The sequence below is a fragment of the Garra rufa genome, chromosome 7 (assembly GCF_049309525.1).
Source record: "Garra rufa chromosome 7, GarRuf1.0, whole genome shotgun sequence".
NCBI lineage: Eukaryota > Metazoa > Chordata > Actinopteri > Cypriniformes > Cyprinidae > Garra > Garra rufa.
Window position 1 is genome coordinate 11672575 of NC_133367.1, and position 26709 is coordinate 11699283.

Below are 26709 nucleotides of genomic sequence, written 5' to 3' on the forward strand. Positions count from 1 at the left end.
GCGGAAATGTTATTTTAACGTTTTTTTAGAAATTTTATAATATAAAATTCTAAAATATTAAATTATATTTAACTACTATCCCAAATATTGATTTTAAAAATCACATGTAAATACTGTTTTAAACTGAAGGTCCTTTCGCACCAAACAAAACCGAGTGAATGAATGAGTGTAACGAATATTTGTCAGCCTGACTGAAGAGTTAAGCGTTTTAATAACTTGAGAGTTTATATTTGCACATGAAGTTTACGAAAACGCAAACCAAAGCTCAAGTCTTCTTGGTTGTCACCAGTTGTGAAAAAAATGGACTGTCTCTGTTGTTTATATTAATATTTGCGAAAATTTGGCGTTTGGCGTAAATGGACCAGTAATCGCAAACAGCCAATGAAGAACACGCATTACGGCCAATTTAAACGGATCCAGATTCGCTCAGTATCACGGAAGAACGGAAGAGTTTCCGCATCGCTGCTCTGAACCGGCCTCACCTGTACATACCTGCGTCTGTTTCCATGGTGACACGAGTCACATGATCGTTGGAACGTGTTCGGGTCCAAACTATTGTAACTGTACCACAGATGAGTGATTGTCTCGTTTGTGAAAACGACTGTATTTTATTTCATGTTTTCGTGTTTTTTGCACAGATAGCGAAGAATCGGCTCCAGTGTTTGACGTCTTCCATCGCTGTACATTATTTCATCGTCTTCATCTCTATGTACTCCATTGTTTTGTACATGACAGCTGTATCTTATGGAGCGGTACATTTTTACCGCTTGTGTTTTCAGTTTTTCTACAGAATATTCCTAGCTGTTTTGAATTTTGAAGATATATATATATATATATATATATATATATATATATATAAATATAGTACCAGCATTTGTTTCTTAGTCTGTGTGTGGTACTTCATCAGCCAGCTATTAAAAAATGTATATATTTAAACACAAAGTGAGTGTTTTTTTTTTTGTGTTAGTCTCTTATTTGACTTGATATAAACCTCTTTTGTCTCTGCTAGCATGTCAGGATAATAATCATTTAACAGTTAGTTTTATTTTTTTTTCTTTGCCCTCAAACCCTGTATTGTGAACGTGACAGAGCTGACTGAATGCACTCATATGAAGGTAAGATATAACCAAAGCTAATTAAATGTTTTTCTGTATTCAGTTAGCTTGCCTTTACTTAATTTTGACTGATAACAAATTAATCTAATTCAAATTACCACAAAAATCGCAAAATAAGACTTTTCCTCAATGTTCTATGTTCATTTTAGATAACTGTGACTAAAATAATAAATACTTACAACAATCTAAATTCTAAAATCATAAAAGTAAACTGAAAATCGGCAACTTAGTGCAGGTCACATGACCTGATAAGCGCGCGCACGGCTGTTAGTGTTTCCTCAGCGAATAAAACAAGTGATTCGCAATTCGCGTGCAAATGATTCATGTGAACCGGTTCTTTTGAATGAGTCCGTCAAAAAGATTCATGAAACAACTAGCAATTGCATCCAACCGAATTCACTCAAGGAGCGAATCGTTCAGAGCCGTTACGGAGTTTCCAACCGACTCCCTCAGTGAACCGCGCGCGCATTTTCAAATTTGAAAAGGACCGGGAACCGTTACTCCGACTAACTGCAGGTTAGTGCGTCTTATTAATCAGTTTACTACCTGTTTGCTTATATAAAGTATTTTAACATAAGTAACGTTATCTATACAACTTAAGTTACAGACATTTAAGTTAACTGAGTCTGCTCACACAAGTTTTTAGTTCGTTTAGCAGACCAGTCAGCTTGAATTGTATTATTACTAAGCTAACAATTAGTCTAATATAACACACAGTGCATTTTTATCAGTTTTATAGCCAATAACCAGTTAAACTTAGGTTTGATATGATTATGTGTAAAAACGTATGTGAAATTGTATTAAATTATTATAATAACTGAATCTTATAACGGTCATTTCTCAGAGGAGATGATAAAATCATGACAAAAAAAGTTCCAATTCATTTAAATTGTGACTAAAATGGCAAAAAGCTAAATCACTTTAATTCTGACTTGTGGCCACATGATTACATTAATATGTTTTACTAACTTGCCATCCTAACAAAAAAGTAATAGATTTAAAATGCCTTTATTTTACACTATGTATAGTTAAAGTGTATTAACATATTTAATCGAAACTTTCTAATATAAAAAATTGTAATTAAACTTTATTTGGAGTACTGCTTGTGCACAATGCACATTTCTTAATATTAAGTCTAAAATATGTTTTAATGTCACCATTGATGAGGATAAAAATTCAGCACAATCAAATATACTTATAAATATACTGAGTTGGACTTCAGCACAATTAAAGTGTATTAAGTACAAAATTAGTTGTTCCAATTAAACTGACTAAATATACCAGTTGAGTATACTAAAAGTAATTGCAGAGTATTTTTATTAAGTTCATAAGATGCAAATGTAATAGTATACTTAGCATGAAATACATTTTAATATATTTATTCTTCACGAGGGTAATCAAGATTCTCTTTAGACTTTTCCAACATGTGACAAAACATTTTGAATTGTATTTTGGCATTGAATTTTAAACTAGAAGTGTTTGCGTTTATGTACTTTCGTAGAGTAAGTTATGAAAAATGTGATCAAACTAAAGTGAAATCATCTTCTGTCCACATCTGGAGAGGTTTCAAAGATTGAAAATGTTCCACAACATCTTTTCCATGACTTTATTATATTCAAATAATAAAAAACCTGAATGGCGATAACATTTCAGCAGAAATCAGATGGCGTCGGTTAACGGCTACAAAAACGTCACTGATAAACGTGTCTTTGGTCGCAGATCGGAGATGATTTGACAAAAAAACTATTTTCCGTTAAGATCAAGTCTGTTTACATAGTACGCATAGTATGACGTACAAAACTCCCTTTTTGCGCAAACGTCTTAGACGTTTACTGGTCAAAAATATCCGTCAATGTCTCTGGTGACCAATCGAAAAAACGAGTGTTTGGCTCTTACAGTCGTCCTCGTCTTTACTCCGATTTGTCTTTTTTCTTTGCCGTGAACGGAACTTTATTGGCTACCGTCGACCCCACCGTGGACACGCCCCCTGCCACCGCCGAAACTCCGCCCTTCACCAGGCCGACGCCCACCGAGGGCACCGCGGTGACTGCGGATTTGGTGATCTCCAGACTTTTCCCGCCCAGCCAGGCGACTCCGCCCACCGTGGCTCCGACCACGCCCTTCGTGGCACTGAAGAGGCCGCCGGTCACACGCCAGATCATCGCGGGCGGAGCCACAGGGTGCTCCTTACCGACATCCGCTGGGGAAAAATTTAAATAACACCTTTTGAAACTCTACATTCAAAATTAATGACCATAAAATAAATCAATTTTTTTTTCCACACAGGAATAATTAATAAAAAATAAAAAATTCAAGAGACAACATACACTTAATTACATTATCTATAAAAAAAAGGAAAAAAAGTTAAAAAAAATGCACTGAAATATAATTAACTGATTAATTTTACTGCGTTATAGAAAGGAGAATTTTATTAAATAAAATACTTTTTAATTACAATATTATTAATAATTATTTTTAATGCACTAAAGTTACGACAATTTGGAAAACAAATTACTTTTTTAAATGGAAACATGATCATTTTCATAGTTTTTCGCACAGGAATAATTCATCAATTAAGGGTGATATTTAACCCCAAAATTCAAGAGACAACAAACAATGAATTACATTATTTAAAAAAAAAAAAAAAAAAACAACTTAGTTGCACTGAAATATAATTAACTAAATTATTTTTACTGCATTATAGTAATGATCATTTTAATAAATAAAATACTTTTTAATTACAATATTATTAATTTAATTATTTTGTATGCACTACAGTTATGAGAATTTGGAAAAAAAAAATACTTTTTTAAAACAGAAACATGATTAATTTCATTGTTGTATTGCATTGTAAAAAATATTACTTTTTTGCATTAAAACAACACTATTTTATTGCATTATAATAAAAATGAATTTGGAAAAAATATTACCTTTTTTTTTGCATTAAAACAACATTATTTTTATTGAATTATAGTAATGAGAATTTGAAAAAATTTATTATTTTTTTGCATTAAAACTACACTACTTTAATTGTGTTATAATAAAAATGCGAATTTGGAATAATAATTATCACCTTCCTGCATTGAAACATTATTAAATTGATTATTTTTACTGCATTATAGTAAGGAGAATTTTAATAAATAAAATACTTTTTAATTACAATATTATTAACATAATTATTTTTATTGCACTACAATTTGGAAAAAGTTATTAGTTTTAAACAGAAACATGATTAATTTTATTGTTGTGCTCCATTGTAGTAATGAGAATTAAATGATTAATCTCACAATGCCATAAAGTCTTGATAAGAAAAAATAAATGAAAAGACACATTTTCCTAATGCAAAATATATATAATTTTTTTTTTGCTTTTGCAGTATGGAACTGGACATATTTGATATTTTCATATATTTCATTGTAAGTTGTGCTGATGTTCATCTTGCATCATCAAACACGGTGTTGTCCGAAAACAAGTGTGAATTCCCAGCTCGCGCTGCGTTATTCCCGCGATCATTCCCACAAACACCCAAATAGCCGACAAACCTCACGACACACAGTCTCACGAGAGACAGAGACACACTCGAGTGTTTACTACAGCAACTTTAGCTACAAAACCATTCCCACAAGACGCTAAATCTGGACAAATCATTCAAGATTAAAGCCAGTAATGTTATGTAGAACAAGTCTTGAGGTAAAATGAAAAATGACATGTAAATATGCACATCATATGGATGCATATGAAGTATTATTATACCTGCGGATGGGTTGGTTTCTGTCTGTTCATCTCCTCCTTCATATGTTTCACTCCTGGACTGAACTTCTGAATTCACACTCTGAAAAACAGATTGAAAATAAGCCTTTTTTTTTTAATGAAAAATACAAGTAAAATAACAGGTAATATATAATATATACATAAAAAGTACATATAATATTTTATTTTTAATATATAAAGCAGAAGTACAGAAAAAAATAACTTAAAAACTTAGAAAAATGATTTTTGATTATGATTTATTTACTTTGAAATATATATGTACAAAAAAGTAAAAGGAATGACGTTAAAAATATGTGCCAAAACTAAATAAGTACAAAAAATATATAGAGTAACCATACTGCAAAAGACATTCTAAACGTAAGAAACGTTGAACTATATATGAAAACATACTAAAAAATATGCTAAAAACTAAATTTAAACATTTGAAGTGATTAGCAGGCAATATATAAAGCAAAAACGCTTCTAAATGAAAGAAACATTGAACTATATTATATATATATCTATGACAACATGCCAAAAATATGCTAAAAACTAAATTTAAACATTTGAAGTGATTAAACAGGCAATATATAAAGCAAAAACGCTTCTAAATGTAAGAAACATTGAACTATATAATATATATCTATGAAAACATGCCAAAAATATGCTAAAAACTAAATTTAAACATTTGAAGTGATTAAACAGGCAATATATAAAGCAAAAACGCTTCATATAAACATAAGAAATGTTGAACTATATATGAAAACAAGCTAAAAATATGCTAAAAACTAAATTTAAACATTTGAACTGATTAAAAAGGCAATACATAAAGCAAAATGCTTCTTCTAAACATTAGAAACATTTAACTATATAATGAAAACATACTTAAAAAGTGCTAAAAACTAATTTTAAACATTTGAAGTGATTAAACAGGCAATATATAAAGCAAAAACGCTTCTTCTAAACATAAGAAACATTTAACTATATATGAAAACATACTAAAAAATATGCTAAAAACTAAATTTAAACATTTGAAGTGATTAGCAGGCAATATATAAAGCAAAAACGCTTCTAAATGTAAGAAACATTGAACTATATTATATATATATCTATGACAACATGCCAAAAATATGCTAAAAACTAAATTTAAACATTTGAAGTGATTAAACAGGCAATATATAAAGCAAAAACGCTTCTAAATGTAAGAAACATTGAACTATATAATATATATCTATGAAAACATGCCAAAAATATGCTAAAAACTAAATTTAAACATTTGAAGTGATTAAACAGGCTATAAAGCAAAAACGCTTCATATAAACATAAGAAATGTTGAACTATATATGAAAACAAGCTAAAAATATGCTAAAAACTAAATTTAAACATTTGAACTGATTAAAAAGGCAATACATAAAGCAAAATGCTTCTTCTAAACATTAGAAACATTTAACTATATAATGAAAACATACTTAAAAAGTGCTAAAAACTAATTTTAAACATTTGAGATGATTAAACATGCAATATATAAAGCAAAAACGCTTCTTCTAGACATAAGAAACATTTAACTATATATGAAAACATGCTAAAAATATGCTAAAAAACTAAATATAAGCATTTGAACTTATTAAACAGGCAATATATAAAGCAAAACGCGTCTAAACATAAGAAACATTGACATTTATATATGAAAACATACTTAAAAAGTGCTAAAAACTAATTTTAAACATTTGAAGTGATTAAACATGCAATATATAAAGCAAAAACGCTTCTTCTAAACAAAAAACATTGAACTATATATGAAAACATGCTAAAAAATATGCTAAAATCTACATTTAAGCATTTGAAGTGATTAAACAGGCAATATGAAGCAAAAACGCCCTCTAAACATAAGAAACATTGAACTATAAATGAAAATATGCTAAAAACTAAATTTAAACATCTGAACTGATTAAAAAAGGAAGTATATAAAGCAAAAACGCTTCTTCTAAACATAAGAAACACTGCACTTTATATGAAAACATGCTAAAAACTATATTTAAACATCTGAACTGATTAAACAGCCAATATATAAAGCAAAAACGCTTTCTCTAAACATAAGAAACACTGCACTTTATATGAAAACATGCTAAAAAAAATGCTAAAATCTAAATTTAAACATTTGAAGTGACCATATTAACTAATATCTAATAAAACTACACTTTAGGGTACTTTCCTGCTGATATTTTCCTATTTTGGACTCATGCGCATCTCTGAAACCGAACTTCAAATGATATTTCTAAAAGACGCACAGATCTCGCCAAAGAGGAAAACATTAACAAACGCAGGAAAAGTGATTCTCTCACCTTCACCATGATTGCCGTTTCTCTCCTGCAGACTATTTCACTGCATTCCTCTCCGGATCGACGCTGATCATCGGCTGTGTTTCATGCGTGAGTTCTGGAAGACTCCGCTGTGCGACGTGGCGCTCGATCCAGGATGCGAATCAAGCGCTACTACGCCGAAGGCCGAGCTCATGAATATTAATGACGTAACGGGACGCTCGCGCAGCAGACGCGCTTGATTGGTGGAAGCGGAGGCGTTTTGAAAGTGGGCGCGGCCATGAATACTAATCGTGTGATATGATTGGACGCTTCGAGAAAATAATTAAGGAGCGTCATTAATATTCATAAGCGTTGCCTTCGTCGTAGTGGGATTTGCTAATTCGACGCCCGGATCTTACATCACTGGAGTCAGTCAAAGCCACAAACACAACTTTAAACAGCTTCTTCTAAACGTAAGAAACGTTTAACTTGTGTATTTGATGAGTGTAATATGATCCTGGAGTTTTGTTTAAATGACTGCTTATAGTTGGTCAGTCATTTTATACACAAACAAATCCAAAACAAAAGGAAAACTTTGCCAGAAAACAGAAATGACAGTTTACTACCTAATTCTTCATATTTGAAGTTAAACTTCAGTTTTTCAACGTAATCGATGACTGTAGAGATGCAGATCTGTTACATATCTATATATTTTTTAACATGCCAAAGCTCACTTTCATCATTTATTTGATCTTTTGCGTAATATACACATATATTTAACAACTGATGAACACATTTGCATGAGAAAGACTGCTGTTTAAAATTATAAAGTTGCACAATCACTTCTTTTAGTTAACCATCGTACATGATTGTCTCATAAACACAAAAAAGCACCAGAGAAATGAGCATCACAGTGTTCAGACCAATTAATAGTGTTCAAATGTTCTAATAGACTCGTGGGAAGCACGGTGAAGTGATACTGTGATCTGATTGGTCGATTCTAGAGTCACATGACCTCTCCGCTCAACTGTAGCGTCTCCGGCGTCCAATTGCAGGGGCGAGACTTATGATCCGTGACGCCGTTGAAACGTTTGGATGTGCTGTGTTGCTCCGCCCCATCCAGAAGCTCCTCCTCCTCCTGCAGCTCACGCTTTAGCCCCGCCTCCATCGGGTCATCCGCCACATCTGGAGTGGAGAACAAACCATTTGTAACACTTTGAAAGCATTTAGCAGCTTTTGCGTCGTGTGGTTTGTGTTTTGCATTTCACCTCGTGTGAGTTCGGCTGTCTTCTCCTGCTCCGCGCGCACCTGACGCATCAAACCTAGGTTCCTCTGACTGGCCTCTGTGTGGCACACCATGGGACGAGGATAGTCCTTACCTGCACACACACGGGTCAGAACATATTAAACCGATTTAGACAGTCACAGCATTGGGGTAGTGAGTGTTTAGTGTCTCTCTATACCAATAATGCAGCCAGCACTGAGCTGGACGTCTTCAGGCGCTTTCCACGGCTCGTAAATATACTGCGAGGGGAAGTTCTTCAGAATGGGCAGGTACTTTCTGCAGATCAAACACAGAACGTCATGAATTTAAAACTGGTGGGCGTGGTGACAACAGAGGCCACGCCCTTAATTATGCAGAATTTTAAGGCTTAATATAACTTAAACGGATGAGTTGTAAAAAAATTCACCCCCCTCACAGTTGACATGAAGGGCAAAACTAGCAATACAGACCAAAACCACTTTTTGTACCAGGCTGTAAACATACTTTTTTCTGCTGTAAAGTTGTGCATTTTAACATAGGGCGTCAATGGGATTGACTTCCTTTTGCAGCCAGTCTCTAGCGGCCAGTCGATGAATTGCAGTTTAAGCCACTTCTGTGTTGGTTTCAATAGAGAGAGAGGGAGGTTGCCGCTTGGGCAGAATAAACACAGTGTCATGAATATTAAACAGGTGTGGGTGTGGCAGTTCAAACACTGAACATTAAATATTAAACTGCAAAATGTCATGAATTTAAAAAAGGTGGAGGGCATGGCAGATCGAACACTGAACGTATTAAATATTAAACAGAAAAACATCATGAATTTAAAACTGGTGGGTGTGGCAGATTAAGCAGAATGTCATGAATATTAAACAGTTGGGCGTGGCAGATCAAACACTAAACATCATGAATATTAAATGGAAAAAACATCATGAATATTAAACAGTGGTGGATGTGGCAGTTTAAACACTGAACGTATTGAATATTAAATGGAAAATGTCACCCACGGTGTGGCAGATCAAACACATATTGTATTAAACAGGAAAACGTCATGAATTCAAAACTGGTAGGCGTGGTAGATCAAACACTGAACATCATGAATATTAAACAGCAAAATGTCATAAATTTAAAACTAGTGGGAGCGGCAGGTCAAACTTAGTGTCATGAATATTAAACAGAAAAACTTAATGAATTTAAAAAGGTGGAGAGTGTGGTAGATCACATGCAGAGTGTCATGAATATTAAACAGCGGTGGGTGTGGCAGTTCAAGCACTGAACGTATTAAATATTAAACAGGAAAATGTCATGAATTTAAAACTGGTGTGGCAGAAAAACACAGAATGTCATGAATATTAAACAGCGGTGGGTGTGGCAGTTTAAACACTGAACGTATTGAATATTAAATGGAAAAATGTCATGAATATTAAACAGCGGTGGGTGTGGCAGTTCAAACACTGAACGTATTAAATATTAAACAGCAAAATGTCATGAATATTAAACAGCGGTGGGTGTGGCAGATTAAACAGAATGTCATGAATATTAAACAGCGGTGGGTGTGGCAGATTAAACAGAATGTCATGAATATTAAACAGCGGTGGGTGTGGCAGATTAAACAGAATGTCATGAATATTAAACAGTGGTGGGTGTGGCTGATTAAACACAGAATGTCATGAATATTAAACAGTGGTGGGTGTGGCAGATTAAACACAGAATGTCATGAATATTAAACAGTGGTGGGTGTGGCTGATTAAACACAGAATGTCATGAATATTAAACAGTGGTGGGTGTGGCTGATTAAACACAGAATGTCATGAATATTAAACAGTGGTGGGTGTGGCAGATTAAACACAGAATGTCATGAATATTAAACAGCGGTGGGTGTGGCAGATTAAACAGAATGTCATGAATATTAAACAGTGGTGGGTGTGGCAGATTAAACACAGAATGTCATGAATATTAAACAGCGGTGGGTGTGGCAGATTAAACACTGAACGTATTAAATATTAAACAGCAAAATGTCATGAATTTAAAACTGGTGGGTGTGGCAGATTAAACAGAATGTCATGAATATTAAACAGCGGTGGGTGTGGCAGATTAAACACAGAATGTCATGAATATTAAACAGCGGTGGGTGTGGCAGATTAAACACTGAACGTATTAAATATTAAACAGCAAAATGTCATGAATTTAAAACTGTGGTGGGTGTGGCAGATTAAACACAGAATGTCATGAATATTAAACAGCGGTGGGTGTGGCAGATTAAACAGAATGTCATGAATATTAAACAGTGGTGGGTGTGGCAGATTAAACACAGAATGTCATGAATATTAAACAGCGGTGGGTGTGGCAGATTAAACACTGAACGTATTAAATATTAAACAGCAAAATGTCATGAATTTAAAACTGTGGTGGGTGTGGCAGATTAAACACAGAATGTCATGAATATTAAACAGCGGTGGGTGTGGCAGATTAAACAGAATGTCATGAATATTAAACAGTGGTGGGTGTGGCAGATTAAACACAGAATGTCATGAATATTAAACAGCGGTGGGTGTGGCAGATTAAACACTGAACGTATTAAATATTAAACAGCAAAATGTCATGAATTTAAAACTGGTGGGTGTGGCAGATTAAACAGAATGTCATGAATATTAAACAGCGGTGGGTGTGGCAGATTAAACACAGAATGTCATGAATATTAAACAGCGGTGGGTGTGGCAGATTAAACAGAATGTCATGAATATTAAACAGCGGTGGGTGTGGCAGATTAAACAGAATGTCATGAATATTAAACAGTGGTGGATGTGGCAGATTAAACACAGAATGTCATGAATATTAAACAGCGGTGGGTGTGGCAGATTAAACAGAATGTCATGAATATTAAACAGCGGTGGGTGTGGCAGATTAAACAGAATGTCATGAATATTAAACAGCGGTGGGTGTGGCAGATTAAACACAGAATGTCATGAATATTAAACAGCGGTGGGTGTGGCAGATTAAACAGAATGTCATGAATATTAAACAGCGGTGGGTGTGGCAGATTAAACACAGAATGTCATGAATATTAAACAGCGGTGGGTGTGGCAGATTAAACAGAATGTCATGAATATTAAACAGCGGTGGGTGTGGCAGATTAAACAGAATGTCATGAATATTAAACAGCGGTGGGTGTGGCAGATTAAACACAGAATGTCATGAATATTAAACAGCGGTGGGTGTGGCAGATTAAACAGAATGTCATGAATATTAATAATAACAGATTAAACATCATGAATATTAAATGGAATATGAAGGTGGCTAGTGCATAGTAGGTGTGGTCATACCTTAGATACTGTCCTTGAGGGTCAGTCCGCCGGCCAAAACGCACCGGGCAGAAGATTCTTGTGTATTTGTGGAAGAACGCGCTAGCGGATAACCACATCCAGTTCCCGGCATTAATGCTGTAGTCCGCGTCCAACAGGAGCTCCTCGAACACCTGAGAACGGACACACCTGAAATACCTATATGAAAGACTGTATGAATCACATAGAAAGACCCAAAGTACCTTCATGCCCTCCTCCCAGCTGATCCAGAGATCTCCACGCGTCAGGAAACAGGCCACAGCGTGACGCGCCAGATGATGGATCCAGCCCTCCTGACGCAGCTGGGTCATGATGGCGTCAATCCAGGGGAAGCCTGTCTGAGCCTGACGAGGAGGATGGAGGACGGAGAATGTTACAGACAGCACACAAAAACAGCTGGAAAGACGTTAAACATGCGGCTCTCTTACGGTTCTCCATTTCTCCAGAGCTTCTGGGTCGTGGTACCATTCGATCTGCAGACAGATCGGGTTTCCCTCCATCTTGGTGAAGTTTGGTGTGGACGACGCGACTGTGTAGAAGAACTCGCGCCACAGAACCTGACCCTGGAGAGACACGGGCGGCAGCGAATGGTTCTTTGACTGTGAATGAAAAAAAAACCCAAAAAGGTCAGATAAGTTTGCATAAAACTGAAAGTGAATTTAAAATGCAACACAATGAGGTCATGTGACAATATAGCATACTACTGTATGAAATTAAACAAAACAGCATGATGAACAGTATTTAACAAAAAAAAAGTATGCTAGTATTCTGTTTTTCAATGGCCATAGCTGCTAATTTTAACTTCATTTGTAGGCAACCTTAGCGAAAACTTTACAAGTGTTCATTTGACAGAAATAGTTTATTCAGCAATGGAAACCGTTTGGTTTTTGAATCCGTACCCACAAATTCATAATCTGTGCGCACGCTTTTGCAATCCCTTTATAATAAAATATTTTTGATTTATTTAAATGTAATCATAAATATGCCGCAAAAAATCTATAAATATAACACTAATTTATTAAGAAATATTCTATTTCACACAATATTTGAATATATTTTTGTTTAGAAATGTTATTAGCTTAGCAATATGCTAACACCAGTTGGTTAAAATCAACCCTGAGGGCTAATTATACATGTACAGCAACAAATTAATGATTTTATTAACATTAGTATTGTTAGCTTAGCAACATGCTAACATATCGGTTGGAATCAACCATTAAGGGGTTAATTATTAATACAAACCCCCCCAAAAATTCTAAATATAGTATTAACTCTTTTAAAAATACACAACCTAACACAAAATCTGTGTTTTGTGTTTATTAGTGTTGTTAGCTTAGCAACATGCTAACATATCGGTTGGAATCAACCATTAAGGGGTTAATTATTGATACAAAGCCCAAAAAAATTCTAAATATAGTATTAACTCCTTTAAAAATACACAATCTAACACAAAATCTGTGTGTTTTGTGTTTATTAGTGTTGTTAGCTTAGCAACATGCTAACATATCGGTTGGAATCAACCATTAAGGGGTTAATTATTGATACAAAGCCCAAAAAAATTCTAAATATAGTATTAAATCCTTTAAAAATACACAATCTAACACAAAATCTGTGTGTTTTGTGTTTATTAGTGTTGTTAGCTTAGCAACATGCTAACATATCAGTTGGAATCAACCATTAAGGGGTTAATTATTAATACAAAGCCCAAAAAATTCTAAATATAGTATTAACTCTTTTAAAAATACACAACCTAACACAAAATCTGTGTGTTTTGTGTTTATTAGTGTTGTTAGCTTAGCGACATGCTAACATATCGGTTAGAATCAACCATTAAGGGGTTAATTATTAATACAAAGCCCCCCAAAAATTCTAAATATAGTATTTACTCTTTTAAAAATACACAACCTAACACAAAATCTGTGTGTTTTGTGTTTATTAGTGTTGTTAGCTTAGCGACATGCTAACATATCGGTTAGAATCAACCATTAAGGGGTTAATTATTAATACAAAGCCCCCCAAAAATTCTAAATATAGTATTAGCTCTTTTAAAAATACACAACCTAACACAAAATCTGTGTGTTTTGTGTTTATTAGTGGTTAGCTTAGCGACATGCTAACATATCGGTTGGAATCAACCATTAAGGGGTTAATTATTAATACAAAGCCCCCAAAAAATTCTAAATATAGTATTAACTCTTTTAAAAATACACAACCTAACATCAAAATCTGGGTGTTTTGTGTTTATTAGTGGTTAGCTTAGCGACATGCTAACACATCAGTTAGAATCAACCATTAAGGGGTTAATTATTAATACAAACCCAAAAAAATTCTAAATATAGTATTTACTCTTTTAAAAATACACAACCTAACACAAAATCTGTGTGTTTTGTGTTTATTAGTGTTGTCAGCTTAACGACATGCTAACATATCGGTTAGAATCAACCATTAAGGGGTTAATTATTAATACAAAGCCCCCCAAAAATTCTAAATATAGTATTAACTCTTTTAAAAATATACAACCTAACACAAAATCTGTGTTTTGTGTTTGTTAATGTTGTTAGCTTAGCAACATGCTAACATATCGGTTAGAATCAACCATTAAGGGGTTAATTATTAATACAAAGCCCAAAAAATTCTAAATATAGTATTAACTCTTTTAAAAATACACAACCTAACACAAAATCTGTGTTTTGTGTTTATTAGTGTTGTTAGCTTAGCGACATGCTAACATATCGGTTAGAATCAACCATTAAGGGGTTAATTATTAATACAAAGCCCAAAAAAAAATTCTAAATATAGTATTAACTCTTTTAAAAATACACAACCTAACATCAAAATCTGGGTGTTTTGTGTTTATTAGTGTTGTTAGCTTAGCGACATGCTAACATATCGGTTAGAATCAACCATTAAGGGGTTAATTATTAATACAAAGCCCAAAAAAAAATTCTAAATATAGTATTAACTCTTTTAAAAATACACAACCTAACATCAAAATCTGGGTGTTTTGTGTTTATTAGTGGTTAGCTTAGCGACATGCTAACATATCGGTTAGAATCAATCATTAAGGGGTTAATTATTAATACAAAGCCCAAAAAATTCTAAATATAGTATTAACTCTTTTAAAAATACACAACCCAACACAAAATCTGTGTTTTCTGTTTATTAGTGGTTAGCTTAGCAACATGCTAACATATCGGTTAGAATCAACCATTAAGGGGTTAATTATTAATACAAAGCCCCAAAAAAATTCTAAATATAGTATTAACTCTTTTAAAAATACACAACCTAACACAAAATCTGTGTTTTGTGTTTATTAGTGGTTAGCTTAGCGACATGCTAACATATCGGTTAGAATCAACCATTAAGGGGTTAATTATTAATACAAACCCAAAAAAATTCTAAATATAGTATTAACTCTTTTAAAAATACACAACCTAACACAAAATCTGTGTGTTTTTTGTTTATTAGTGTTGTTAGCTTAGCAACATGCTAACATATCGGTTGGAATCAACCGTGAGGGCCAATTTTTTTAAATAAAATATAGTATTAACTCATTTAAAAATATGCTACTTTGCACAATATCTGTGTGTTTTGTGATTTATAAGGTCATGATTCTCTCATGTGTTTATATAGAGTTGCTCCCTATCTAGTGTGCTTCACATCAGTCACTCTCCTCTAGTAGGCATGCTATCAGTGTAGTGTGTGGTGTGATGAGGTTTAGCATGCATGCTAACCTGTGCATAGACGCTGCTGAGTTGGTGGTAAAAGGTGCGAACAGACAGGCAGCCCAGACTGAGGTACGGACTGAGACCCGTGGTGCTGGGCAGAAGAGAGTTCGGCACAGTCCGTGTTTTCGAGAAGCTCGCCACCCATCCCTACAAACACACGAGTCACTAAATGAATCAATGAACCAATTAGTTTAGAATCAAACGATTTGAATGAATCAGACCTGACTCTGGAAGTGTTTGTCCAGTCTCTGGAGCGCATGAGTCTCTCCTCCAGGCCACAAGACCTCCAACTCAACCTCTAGACCTAGATCAGCCAGAGATGGGACTGCGTATGTCTTCTCGTGGTCCGCCTCCGCAGGGGTCACGCATCTCCTGCACACATAAAACACACACAGACTCTCCCATGATTCCTCCATCTGCGCTTCAGTCTCACACTCGACAGACGAAGAAGCATCTGCTCAGCGTCAGACACAACAAACACAGATGCTTGTGCCGTTCTTACAGGAAGTCCTCGGCGCTGACGTCCCGCACCGGTTTCTCCGGTTCACCCAAAACAGTCAAAGCGTGCAGGAACTTCTTATACGTGAGCGGAGGAGAGCCGCCGTTCGCCTTTACGATCCTGAGAGATACCAACACTATTAAGCACATAGGAAAAATTGAAAAATCAATGATTTAAACAATTTTTATTTGGCAAATCCAGGTAATTACCCATAAAAATATGTTTTTAAACGTTTTTGACTGTTATAGGGCCATCTGTGATCCGATCGCCTTAAAAATTGGCATGCTTTGTTCAGAATAACTTGTTGAATTTGCTCAAATTTGTGAAGTTTTGAGTTTTCCTTTAGGATTTATAGGATTTTGTGTAAATTCGGGCAGGCCCCTTTTCTAAACGACCCAATTACAGCTTCTCAAAGGGCAAATTTCAAAATTCTTTTGATGATTATTAGCCTAGAGTGTCCAGAGAATCTTCTCAATCATTGAACACATGATTTGATTGACAGCAGTGGTTCTAGAGGCAAAGTTGTCCAGAAGGAGGAGTTATATCGTTTGATATGAATTAGGGATGCACCGAATCCAGATTTTTGGGGTTCGGCCGAATACCGAATCCACTGTTTAAGATTCGGCCGAATCCGAAACCGAATACCGAATCCTACTCGCATCCTTAATTACACGTTTTTAGCTGTGACTGTCCAGCTGCCGTACCTGAAGTTGCTGCATTTTGGCTGCTGTCTGTAGATTCCTTCATGCAAAACTCGTATTCTTTTGGATGTTTTAGGGGCCGTTCACATGTCACTTTTGCGCGCTCAAATTCGTTATTTTAAATGTAGAAGCGCGGGTTGCGCGCGCATAATGGAAGCGACGCGGTCGCGACGCGCTCGGCGTGCGACGCGCTCGTTTTTTCCAGGCGCGTCCGCGCCGCATCGAGATAAAAACATCTCAACTTTTCAAAATGCAGCAAGCGCTCCGCAGCTTGGAGCTAGAGCGCAGCTGATGGTTGCTTAGAAACGGCAGACGCTTCCGGAGCGCAAGCGCCCGAGCGCTTTGTTGACAAGGAAGAAAGCGGCGTGCCTAGCGTTTTCCACGCGTTTTTAGGCGCGACATGTGAACGGCCCCTTAGACGCAAATGTTTTAACATCGGCGATATGTTGTGTACTGCTTAGGGTCCTTGCCACCACGAGACAAATTGGCATTGCAAATTGAACATAAAGCTCGACTTGAATCGCCTTCTTTTGGTTGAAAGTACTGCCAAACAAAACTTTTTTTGCTTACGAGTTCCATTTTCAGATTCTTACAGCCTACTACGTTCGAACGGGTCCTATGTAGCCTAAACACCTTCACGTAATCAACGGCCGTGTGACGTCGCAGTGCAAGTCTAGGGTTCGGTTTCGGTGGAAAATAAATCTAAGGTTCGGCCGAAACCGAACCCCGTCAAAAAGCCCAGGATTCGGCCGAATCCGAATCCGAATCCTGGATTCGGTGCATCCCTAATATGAATATCGTGCAAATGTGCAAAAACCTACGGGACATACAATCGTTTAGTCCCCCAGTGGCCGATTTCTTTCAAATTTCTCTCAAACCTATGGGGCCGTGAGTTGCACAGGCCTACCAAGTTTCGTTCCGATTGACCTCCGTTAACCTTGTCTAACAGGTGCTCAAACTTCGTCGGCCAATGGCAGCCATGTTTTTTGAGATCCACAAATGTCCTTGTAGACGCTTGTGGCACTTTGGACCAAGACCGGCACGGCAATTTTCATGTTGATAAGACAAACGGTGCGTATGTACAGCCATTTTTGTTTTTTCCCCTCTTATAGCGCCACCAAGTGGCCAAGCTCCGCTATTTTTTTCCTGTAACCTCAGATTGAGCTTTTACATAAGTGTTTTGAGTTCAGTGGAGATATCTCATTCGGTTCAGAAGTTATAGGCATTTTACTAAAAGTGGCCCTGCCCCTTTTGAACATTTTGCTGCCTCTTTGCGACGACGAGTTGTTCAGTTATTCAAAATTTTACTTCTTTTTGTTAATTATTGATATTTACGATCCAGAGAATCTTTCTGAACTGGTTTGGTTCCGACTGGGCGAAAAACCTAGGACTAGTTAGCGAGTTAGCAAGTAGGTTTTTCAAAAAAACGTGAAATAGCCGATGTGGCGAGGGGGGCGTGGTTCCGCGAGGTCTGCACCGGGAGAGAGAGGCAGGTGAACGAGTGGTAAGTGGGTCAAGTGAGAAATAACGAACACCTGTGTCTCATTCCAGTAATTGGCGGGGAGAGACCGGATAAAAGGAGAATGCGCCCGAGCAGAGAGGAGAGAGACTGGCTGAGGACTCGTGCCACAGACGCTGGAGCAGAGAGAGAGAGCTGCAACCTGTTATGAGTTATTAGTTTTGATACCCTTGGTGGGAGAGCGCATCTGACGCTAGATACTGTTTGTTTGAACAAATTGTGAATAAAATAGCACGAGTCCCAGCCTAGCTGACCCTGCCTTCTTCCTTCCGTGATCGAACGAACGTTACACTGGTGCCGAAACCCGGGAAGGAAGAAGAGTGCCGCTGCCATCATGCAGAGTCCGTCATCCTCGCCGTTTGCGGAGGTAATCAACTCGCTCGCGGGTCTGCATCAAGAGCAACATCAGGCACTGTTGGGCCTGAGGGAGGAACAGGAACTGCGCTTCCAAGCCCTCATTAAAGCCCAGCAGGAGGACCGCGAGCTGTTCCGGAGCTGGATTGACCGGGAGGTTCGGGCTGGGGAAACCCCAGCTGCCAGCGTGACACCCACCCCGGTACCCCTTCACAAAATGGGTCCGCAGGACGATCCTGAAGCATTCCTGGATCTCTTTGAAAAATCTGCGGAGGCGTGGGGGTGGTCCCAAGAAGAATGGCCAGTACGCTTGATTCCACTGTTGGCGGGGGAGTCACAGCTGGCCGCGCAACAGCTGCCGGTCCAGAACCTCCTGGTCTATGAAGACCTCAAGCGCGCCATCCTCCAGCGGGTCGGCCGCAGTCCGGAACAGCATAGACAGCGCTTCCGATCGCTGGACCTCGGTGAGTGTGGCCGGCCCTTCGTGATGGCGCAACAGCTCCGGGACGCCTGCCGCAAATGGCTGATGGCCGAAGGAAGCGACGTCGAAGGGGTTCTAGATCGCGTGGTGCTGGAGCAGTTCGTGGCTCGGTTACCAAAGGAGACTGCCCAGTGGGTCCAGTGCCACCGCCCGACGTCGCTGAACCAGGCCATCCAACTGGCGGAGGACCAGATGGTGGCGTGCTCCGGGGTCGGCGAAATTTTACCATCTGTCTCTCTCTCTCTCTCTTCCCCCATCTCCTCTCCTAAGCCTGTCCCTTTGCCTAGGTCACGGGGGAATCTTCCCCCACGCCCTCTTCCCCGGTCCCGGATGGAACCCGTAGCGGCACCGCGAGTCCAGCCCCGAGGTTGGGGTGGGACAAATATAACCCCCGCCGCGGCTTCCGGCCCACCGCTCTCTCCTCGCCGATCCCTTGATCCACCTCCCGCCACTAGGGCAGCGGGGAAACCCGGGCCAGCCTGTTGGCGTTGTGGGGACCCGAGTCATTTTATCGATCGTTGTCCGATGATGGAGGTGGGAACGTTGATCCGGGTCCCTGACGCTCCACAGGCTGCCCCCGATCAGGCTGGCTTGTATCAAATACCTGTGAGTATAAGGGGAGGTAATCATCAGGCTTTGGTGGATTCAGGTTGTAACCAGACCTCCATTCATCAAAGCCTGATTCCACCGGAGACATTGGATAAAAGCCGCATGGTTACGGTTAGGTGTGTGCACGGGGAAGTGGTAAATTATCCCCTAGTGCCAGTCACGGTTCAATTCAGGGGACAAAAGCATAGTGTAGAGGCTGCAGTTAACCCGCACCTCAGACATCCGCTAATTCTGGGAACCAATTGGCCAGGTTTTAAAATTTTATTGGGAAATTTATGCGCGGATGTTTCTGGGCGATCACAGGCACAGGAAGGGGTCGCGGCTGTGCATGTTGGGGAGGCTGAACCCGCGAATACTGCGCCAGGGGAAAGGAATGCGGAAGAGAGACCAATCCTCTCGCTGTCTGAGGATTTTCCCCTGGAACAGTCACGGGATGAAACGCTCAAAAATGCGTTTGAACAGGTCCGTACTATCGACGGACAGCCTCTTCAGCCTGCACGTCCGCTCTCCTATCCTTACTTTGCCATTATTAAAGATCGGTTGTATCGAGTGACCCAGGACACTCAGACAAAACAAGATACAACACAATTATTAATACCTAAGGGCCGTCGAGAAATGCTTTTCCAGGCGGCTCACTCGAATCCCATGGCTGGACATCTAGGGCAAACAGCTACACTTAATCGTCTAATGACCCGTTTCTTTTGGCCGGGCATTCACGAGAATGTGCGCAGGTGGTGCGCGTCTTGTCGTGAATGCCAGTTGGTGAATCCCCCGGCCACTCCAAAAGCACCATTGTGCCCCCTCCCCCTTATGCAGGTCCCCTTCGAGAGAATTGGCATGGACCTCATCGGGCCATTAGAACGATCCGCACGAGGGCATCGTTTTGCATTAGTCCTGGTGGATTATGCAACACGATACCCCGAGGCAGTAGCACTCCGCAACATTTCAGCAAAAAGTGTGGCGGATGCGCTGTTTCGATTAATCTCCCGGGTGGGGATCCCGAAAGAGATCCTCACCGACCAAGGCACGGCGTTTATGTCACGGATGCTCCGCGAACTTTACGAATTACTGGGCATTAAATCGATTCGTACCAGCGTCTTTCACCCACAAACAGACGGACTGGTCGAACGCTTTAATCGCACGTTAAAGACCATGATTCGTAAATTCGTTCACGAAGACGCCAAAAATTGGGATAGGTGGCTGGAACCCCTCTTGTTTGCTGTGCGGGAGGTCCCCCAAGCCTCCACGGGGTTTTCCCCCTTCGAGCTTCTCTATGGACGTCAGCCCCGAGGGGTGTTAGATGTCCTAAGAGAGGCTTGGGAGGACGGACCTTCAAATAGTAAAAATGAAGTTCAATATGTGCTGGACCTGCGAGCAAAGTTACACACATTGGGGCGGCTCTCTATGGAGAATTTGCTACAGGCCCAGCACAAACAGAGCCGGCTTTACAATCGGGGTACCAGATTCCGTAAATTCACTCCGGGAGAGAAAGTACTTGTATTACTCCCAACATCTAGCTCTAAATTGCTCGCCAAGTGGCAAGGACCGTTCGAGGTCACACGACGAGTAGGGGATCTCGATTATGAGGTGGTGCGTACCGACAGGAATGGGGCACATCAAATTTACCACCTCAATCTCCTAAAAAAATGGAATGAGGCGGAGTCAGTGATGTTGGCGATGGTGGTGAGTGGAGAGGAGGATCTCGGGCCAGAGGTGAGCAGCAAAAATCAATCCCTCGCTCTGCCGCTAGGGGGAGACCACCTCTCACCATCGCAGCTCACTGACATTGCCAAGTTGCAAAAAGAATTTGCAGATGTGTTCTCATCCCTGCCGGGTCGCACTGATCTCATCCAGCACCATATTGAGACCGAGCCGGGCGTGGTGGTGCGCAGTCGGCCGTATCGTTTGCCCGAGCACAAAAAGAATGTGGTACGGACAGAATTAGAGGCCATGCTAGAAATGGGAGTAATAGAAGAATCCAGCAGTGACTGGGCGAGCCCGATAGTTTTGGTCCCTAAAACGGACGGCTCAGTCCGCTTCTGCGTGGATTACCGCAAAGTAAATGCTGTGTCGAAATTCGACGCTTATCCAATGCCGCGGGTGGACGAATTGCTTGATCGGCTAGGTTCTGCTCAATTTTATTCGACACTGGATTTAACGAAGGGATATTGGCAAATCCCCTTAACGCCTATCTCTAAAGAAAAGACAGCTTTCACCACGCCGTTTGGATTACACCAATTCGTTACGCTTCCTTTCGGCTTGTTCGGGGCACCAGCTACATTTCAGCGACTCATGGACCGAATTCTCCGTCCACACACTGCATACGCCGCGGCCTATTTGGATGATATCATCATTTATAGCAATGATTGGCCGCGGCACATGCAGCACCTCCGTGCAGTACTCAGGTCGCTGAGGAGGGCTGGGCTCACGGCCAACCCGAAGAAGTGTGCGATTGGGCGGGTGGAAGTCAGGTATCTGGGCTTCCACTTGGGACATGGGCAGGTGCGTCCCCAAATTGATAAGACCGCAGCTATTGCGACCTGCCCAAGCCCCAAGACCAAAAAGGAGGTGAGGCAGTTCCTGGGGCTGGCGGGATATTATAGGCGGTTTATACCTAATTATTCGGACCTCACCAGCCCGCTGACTGACCTCACTAAAAAGGAAGCACCAGATCCGGTCCAGTGGACGGAGCAGTGCCAGCGGGCTTTCACCCAGGTAAAGGCTGCCCTATGTGGAGGGCCACTCTTGCATTCCCCTGACTTTACTCTCCCCTTTTTGTTGCAGACCGACGCATCGGACAGGGGTTTAGGGGCGGTCCTGTCCCAGGAGGTGGGGGGTGAGGAACGGCCGGTGCTGTACATTAGTCGGAAGCTCTCTAAGAGGGAGACGATGTACAGCACCATAGAAAAGGAATGTTTGGCCATTAGATGGGCCGTCCTCACCCTTCGATATTACCTCCTGGGGCGGGAGTTCATCCTCTGTTCGGACCATGCGCCCCTGCAATGGCTCCACCGCATGAAGGACACCAACGCGCGGATCACCCGTTGGTATCTGGCATTACAGCCGTTTAAGTTCAAGGTGGTCCACAGGCCGGGGGCGCAGATGGCTGTGGCGGACTTCCTCTCCAGGAATGGGGGGGGGGGGGCTGCAGGCCGGATGGCTCCCCGGCCTGAATCGGGCGGTGGGGGTATGTGGCGAGGGGGGCGTGGTTCCGCGAGGTCTGCACCGGGAGAGAGAGGCAGGTGAACGAGTGGTAAGTGGGTCAAGTGAGAAATAACGAACACCTGTGTCTCATTCCAGTAATTGGCGGGGAGAGACCGGATAAAAGGAGAATGCGCCCGAGCAGAGAGGAGAGAGACTGGCTGAGGACTCGTGCCACAGACGCTGGAGCAGAGAGAGAGAACTGCAACCTGTTATGAGTTATTAGTTTTGATACCCTTGGTGGGAGAGCGCATCTGACGCTAGATACTGTTTGTTTGAACAAATTGTGAATAAAATAGCACGAGTCCCAGCCTAGCTGACCCTGCCTTCTTCCTTCCGTGATCGAACGAACGTTACAGCCGACAATGACGTTTAGGAGTTAAGAGTGATTTCGTACTTATGATCGCTGTAGCGCTCCCGTCGGGCCGATTGGGACGAGACTTGGTGACATTGTCGGGGGTGTGAGTACTACCATCCTTCCAAGTTTCAAGTCTCTACGACTTACGGTTTGGTCTGAACGATCAGTTTTATGCGGAGATCACTGATCCGTGATCATTCAAACAATTACAATAGTGTTTCTGCGCTATGCGCTTGAACCCCGAATAATAATACTAAAGTAGTTTTATTAATCAAATATATATGTTTTACTTTACATAAGTTACATTTTTTTAATAGTTATAAAAATTTAATTTAGCTGAGCAATTTCAGGCCGTCGCACCTCTTGACGTCGTACAGCGTGTGCGACACGCTTGTGTATGTTTTGAGTCCGCGCTCCTGTGCTAGTGCTTGTATTTCTCGCTCCATGCTCGCATAATACGGCTCCACCTCTGTGTCGTAGCTGATCTGCGTGATTCCCCATCGGGTCACGAGGTCCCGCAGCACCGCCAGAGTGGACCCGCGCAGGACGTAGAGCCGCGAGCCTAGCGCCCGAAGACGGGAGTCCAGATCCTCCAGACTTTGCAGGATGAAGCGCCAGAGTAATGGGCCCACGCGCATCACCCCCTCCACGAACGCACGGTCCAGGATGTAGACGGGGTAGAGCGCGGAGGAGCACGCCAGCGCCCCCTGTAGGGTGGGGTTATCATGTAGCCGCAGGCCCTTGCGGAAGAGATGGATGGTGCGGTGACTCATGACGGCTGACTCACCATACAAATGCTTCAGAGTCTGAAACTGAATAATTAGAACAAATGTAAGCGATTTACCTTCATGATAAGATTGAAAACATGGTTTTAACATAGTAAGTGTCAAAAAACTTGGCATTACTGGCATGATAATGTCCAAAACATGGTATTATTATGGTACATGTCAAAGAAAAAACATGCAATTTCAATCACAATATGAACCAATTTCAAATACATTGCAGAATTCAAAACATGACATTACCATGGTAAATGAAAATAAAAAACAGCAGTACCTTCACGGTAAGATCCAAAATACAATATTACTATGGTATTTTTTTTTTTTTTTTTTTTTTTTTTACAAGTATTTCAAAAACATGCCATTTCAGTCATGGTTAATTAAAAAAAAAAAAAAAAACATGGCAATACATTAATGATACAATCCAAAACAATGTTATTACCAGGGTCAATTTCCACAGTATTCAATAACAAAACACGTGGCTTTTCAATCATGATTTGGTCCAAAACATTGTATTGCCATGGTAAATGTAGAAAATAAATGTCTCAAAACATGGCACTTCCATCATAATAAGGCCCAACGTGTGGTATTATTATGGTAAGTGACAAAAAACATGGCATTAGCATTGTTATATGGTCCAAAACATGGTATTACCATGGTAAATGTCAAAAACTAGCTCAAAAAACATGGCATTTTATTTACAATATGGTCCAAAACATGGTATTACCATGGTAAATGTCAAAAACTAGCTCAAAAAACATGGCATTTTATTCACAATATTGTCCAAAACATGGTATTACCATGGTAAATGTCAAAAACTAGCTCAAAAAACATGGCATTTTATTCACAATATTGTCCAAAACATGGTATTACCATGGTAAATGTCAAAAACTAGCTAAAAAAACATGGCATTTTATTTACAATATGGTCCAAAACATGGTATTACCATGGTAAATGTCAAAAACTAGCTCAAAAAACATGGCATTTTATTCACAATATGGTCCAAAACATGGTATTACCATGGTAAATGTCAAAAACTAGCTCAAAAAACATGGCATTTTATTCACAATATTGTCCAAAACATGGTATTGCCAAGGTAAATGTCAAAAACTAGCTAAAAAACATGACATTACCATTATAATATGGTCCAAAACATGGTATTACCATGGTAAATGTCAAAAACATGGCATTTTATTCACAATATCGTCCAAAACATGGTATTACCATGGTAAATGTCAAAAACTAGCTAAAAAACATGACATTACCATTATAATATGGTCCAAAACATGGTATTACCATGGTAAATGTCGAAAACATGGCATTTTATTTACAATATGGTCCAAAACATGGTATTACCATGGTAAATGTCAAAAACTAGCTCAAAAAACATGGCATTTTATTCACAATATGGTCCAAAACATGGTATTACCATGGTAAATGTCAAAAACTAGCTCAAAAAACATGGCATTTTATTCACAATATGGTCCAAAACATGGTATTACCATGGTAAATGTCAAAAACATGACATTACCATTATAATATGGTCCAAAACATGGTATTACCATGGTAAATGTCAAAAACTAGCTAAAGACATGGCATTACCATTATAATATGGTCCAAAACATGGTATTACCATGGTAAATGTCAAAAACTAGCTCAAAAAACATGGCATTTTATTCACAATATTGTCCAAAACATGGTATTGCCAAGGTAAATGTCAAAAACTAGCTCAAAAACATGACATTACCATTATAATATGGTCCAAAGCATGGTATTACCATGGTAAATGTCAAAAACATGGCATTTTATTCACAATATCGTCCAAAACATGGTATTACCATGGTAAATGTCAAAAACTAGCTAAAGACATGGCATTACCATTTTAATATGGTCCAAAACATGGTATTACCATGGTAAATGTCAAAAACTAGCTCAAAAAACATGGCATTTTATTCACAATATGGTCCAAAACATGGTATTACCATGGTAAATGTCAAAAACTAGCTCAAAAAACATGGCATTTTATTCACAATATGGTCCAAAACATGGTATTACCATGGTAAATGTCAAAAACTAGCTCAAAAAACATGGCATTTTATTCACAATATGGTCCAAAACATGGTATTACCATGGTAAATGTCAAAAACTAGCTCAAAAACATGGCATTTTATTCACAATATTGTCCAAAACATGGTATTGCCAAGGTAAATGTCAAAAACATGACATTACCATTATAATATGGTCCAAAACATGGTATTACCATGGTAAATGTCAAAAACATGGCATTTTATTCACAATATCGTCCAAAACATGGTATTACCATGGTAAATGTCAAAAACTAGCTAAAAAACATTGCCATTATAATATGGTCCAAAACATGGTATTACCATGGTAAATGTCAAAAACTAGCTAAAAAACATTTTATTCACAATATGGTCCAAAACATGGTATTACCATGGTAAACATGGTATTATCATGGTAAATGTCAAACAATAGCTCAAAAAATGGCATTTAATAACGATATTGACCAAAACATTGTATTACCATGGTAAATGTCAAAAACTAGCTAAAAAACATGACATTGCCATTATAATATGGTCCAAAACATGGTATTGCCAAGGTAAATGTCAAAAACTAGCTAAAGACATGGCATTACCATTAATATGGTCCAAAACATGGTATTACCATGGTAAATGTCAAAAACATGGCATTT

The 26709-nt window shown here is 39.2% G+C and overlaps 2 protein-coding genes across 2 annotated transcripts; both read right to left on the bottom strand.

The window, feature by feature from the left end:
• Positions 1 to 2707: 2707 nt before the first annotated feature.
• On the bottom strand, positions 2708 to 7330 carry LOC141339167 (transmembrane protein 263-like). Its single transcript, XM_073844800.1, has 3 exons — positions 7208 to 7330; positions 4869 to 4947; positions 2708 to 3315 (listed from the first exon to the last, which is right to left on the bottom strand). Exons 1-3 carry the CDS (start codon positions 7214 to 7216, stop codon positions 3026 to 3028), a joined length of 378 nt encoding a protein of 125 aa, XP_073700901.1. The 5' UTR covers positions 7217 to 7330; the 3' UTR covers positions 2708 to 3025.
• A 565-nt stretch (positions 7331 to 7895) lies between these two features.
• LOC141339160 (cryptochrome-1-like) lies at positions 7896 to 23990 on the bottom strand. The gene is made up of 10 exons (XM_073844792.1): positions 23578 to 23990; positions 15998 to 16114; positions 15717 to 15867; positions 15502 to 15642; positions 12196 to 12366; positions 11971 to 12111; positions 11750 to 11901; positions 8629 to 8726; positions 8434 to 8544; positions 7896 to 8350 (listed from the first exon to the last, which is right to left on the bottom strand). The coding sequence occupies exons 1-10, from the start codon at positions 23988 to 23990 to the stop codon at positions 8172 to 8174; spliced, it is 1674 nt and encodes a 557-aa protein (XP_073700893.1). The 3' UTR covers positions 7896 to 8171.
• Positions 23991 to 26709: the final 2719 nt, after the last annotated feature.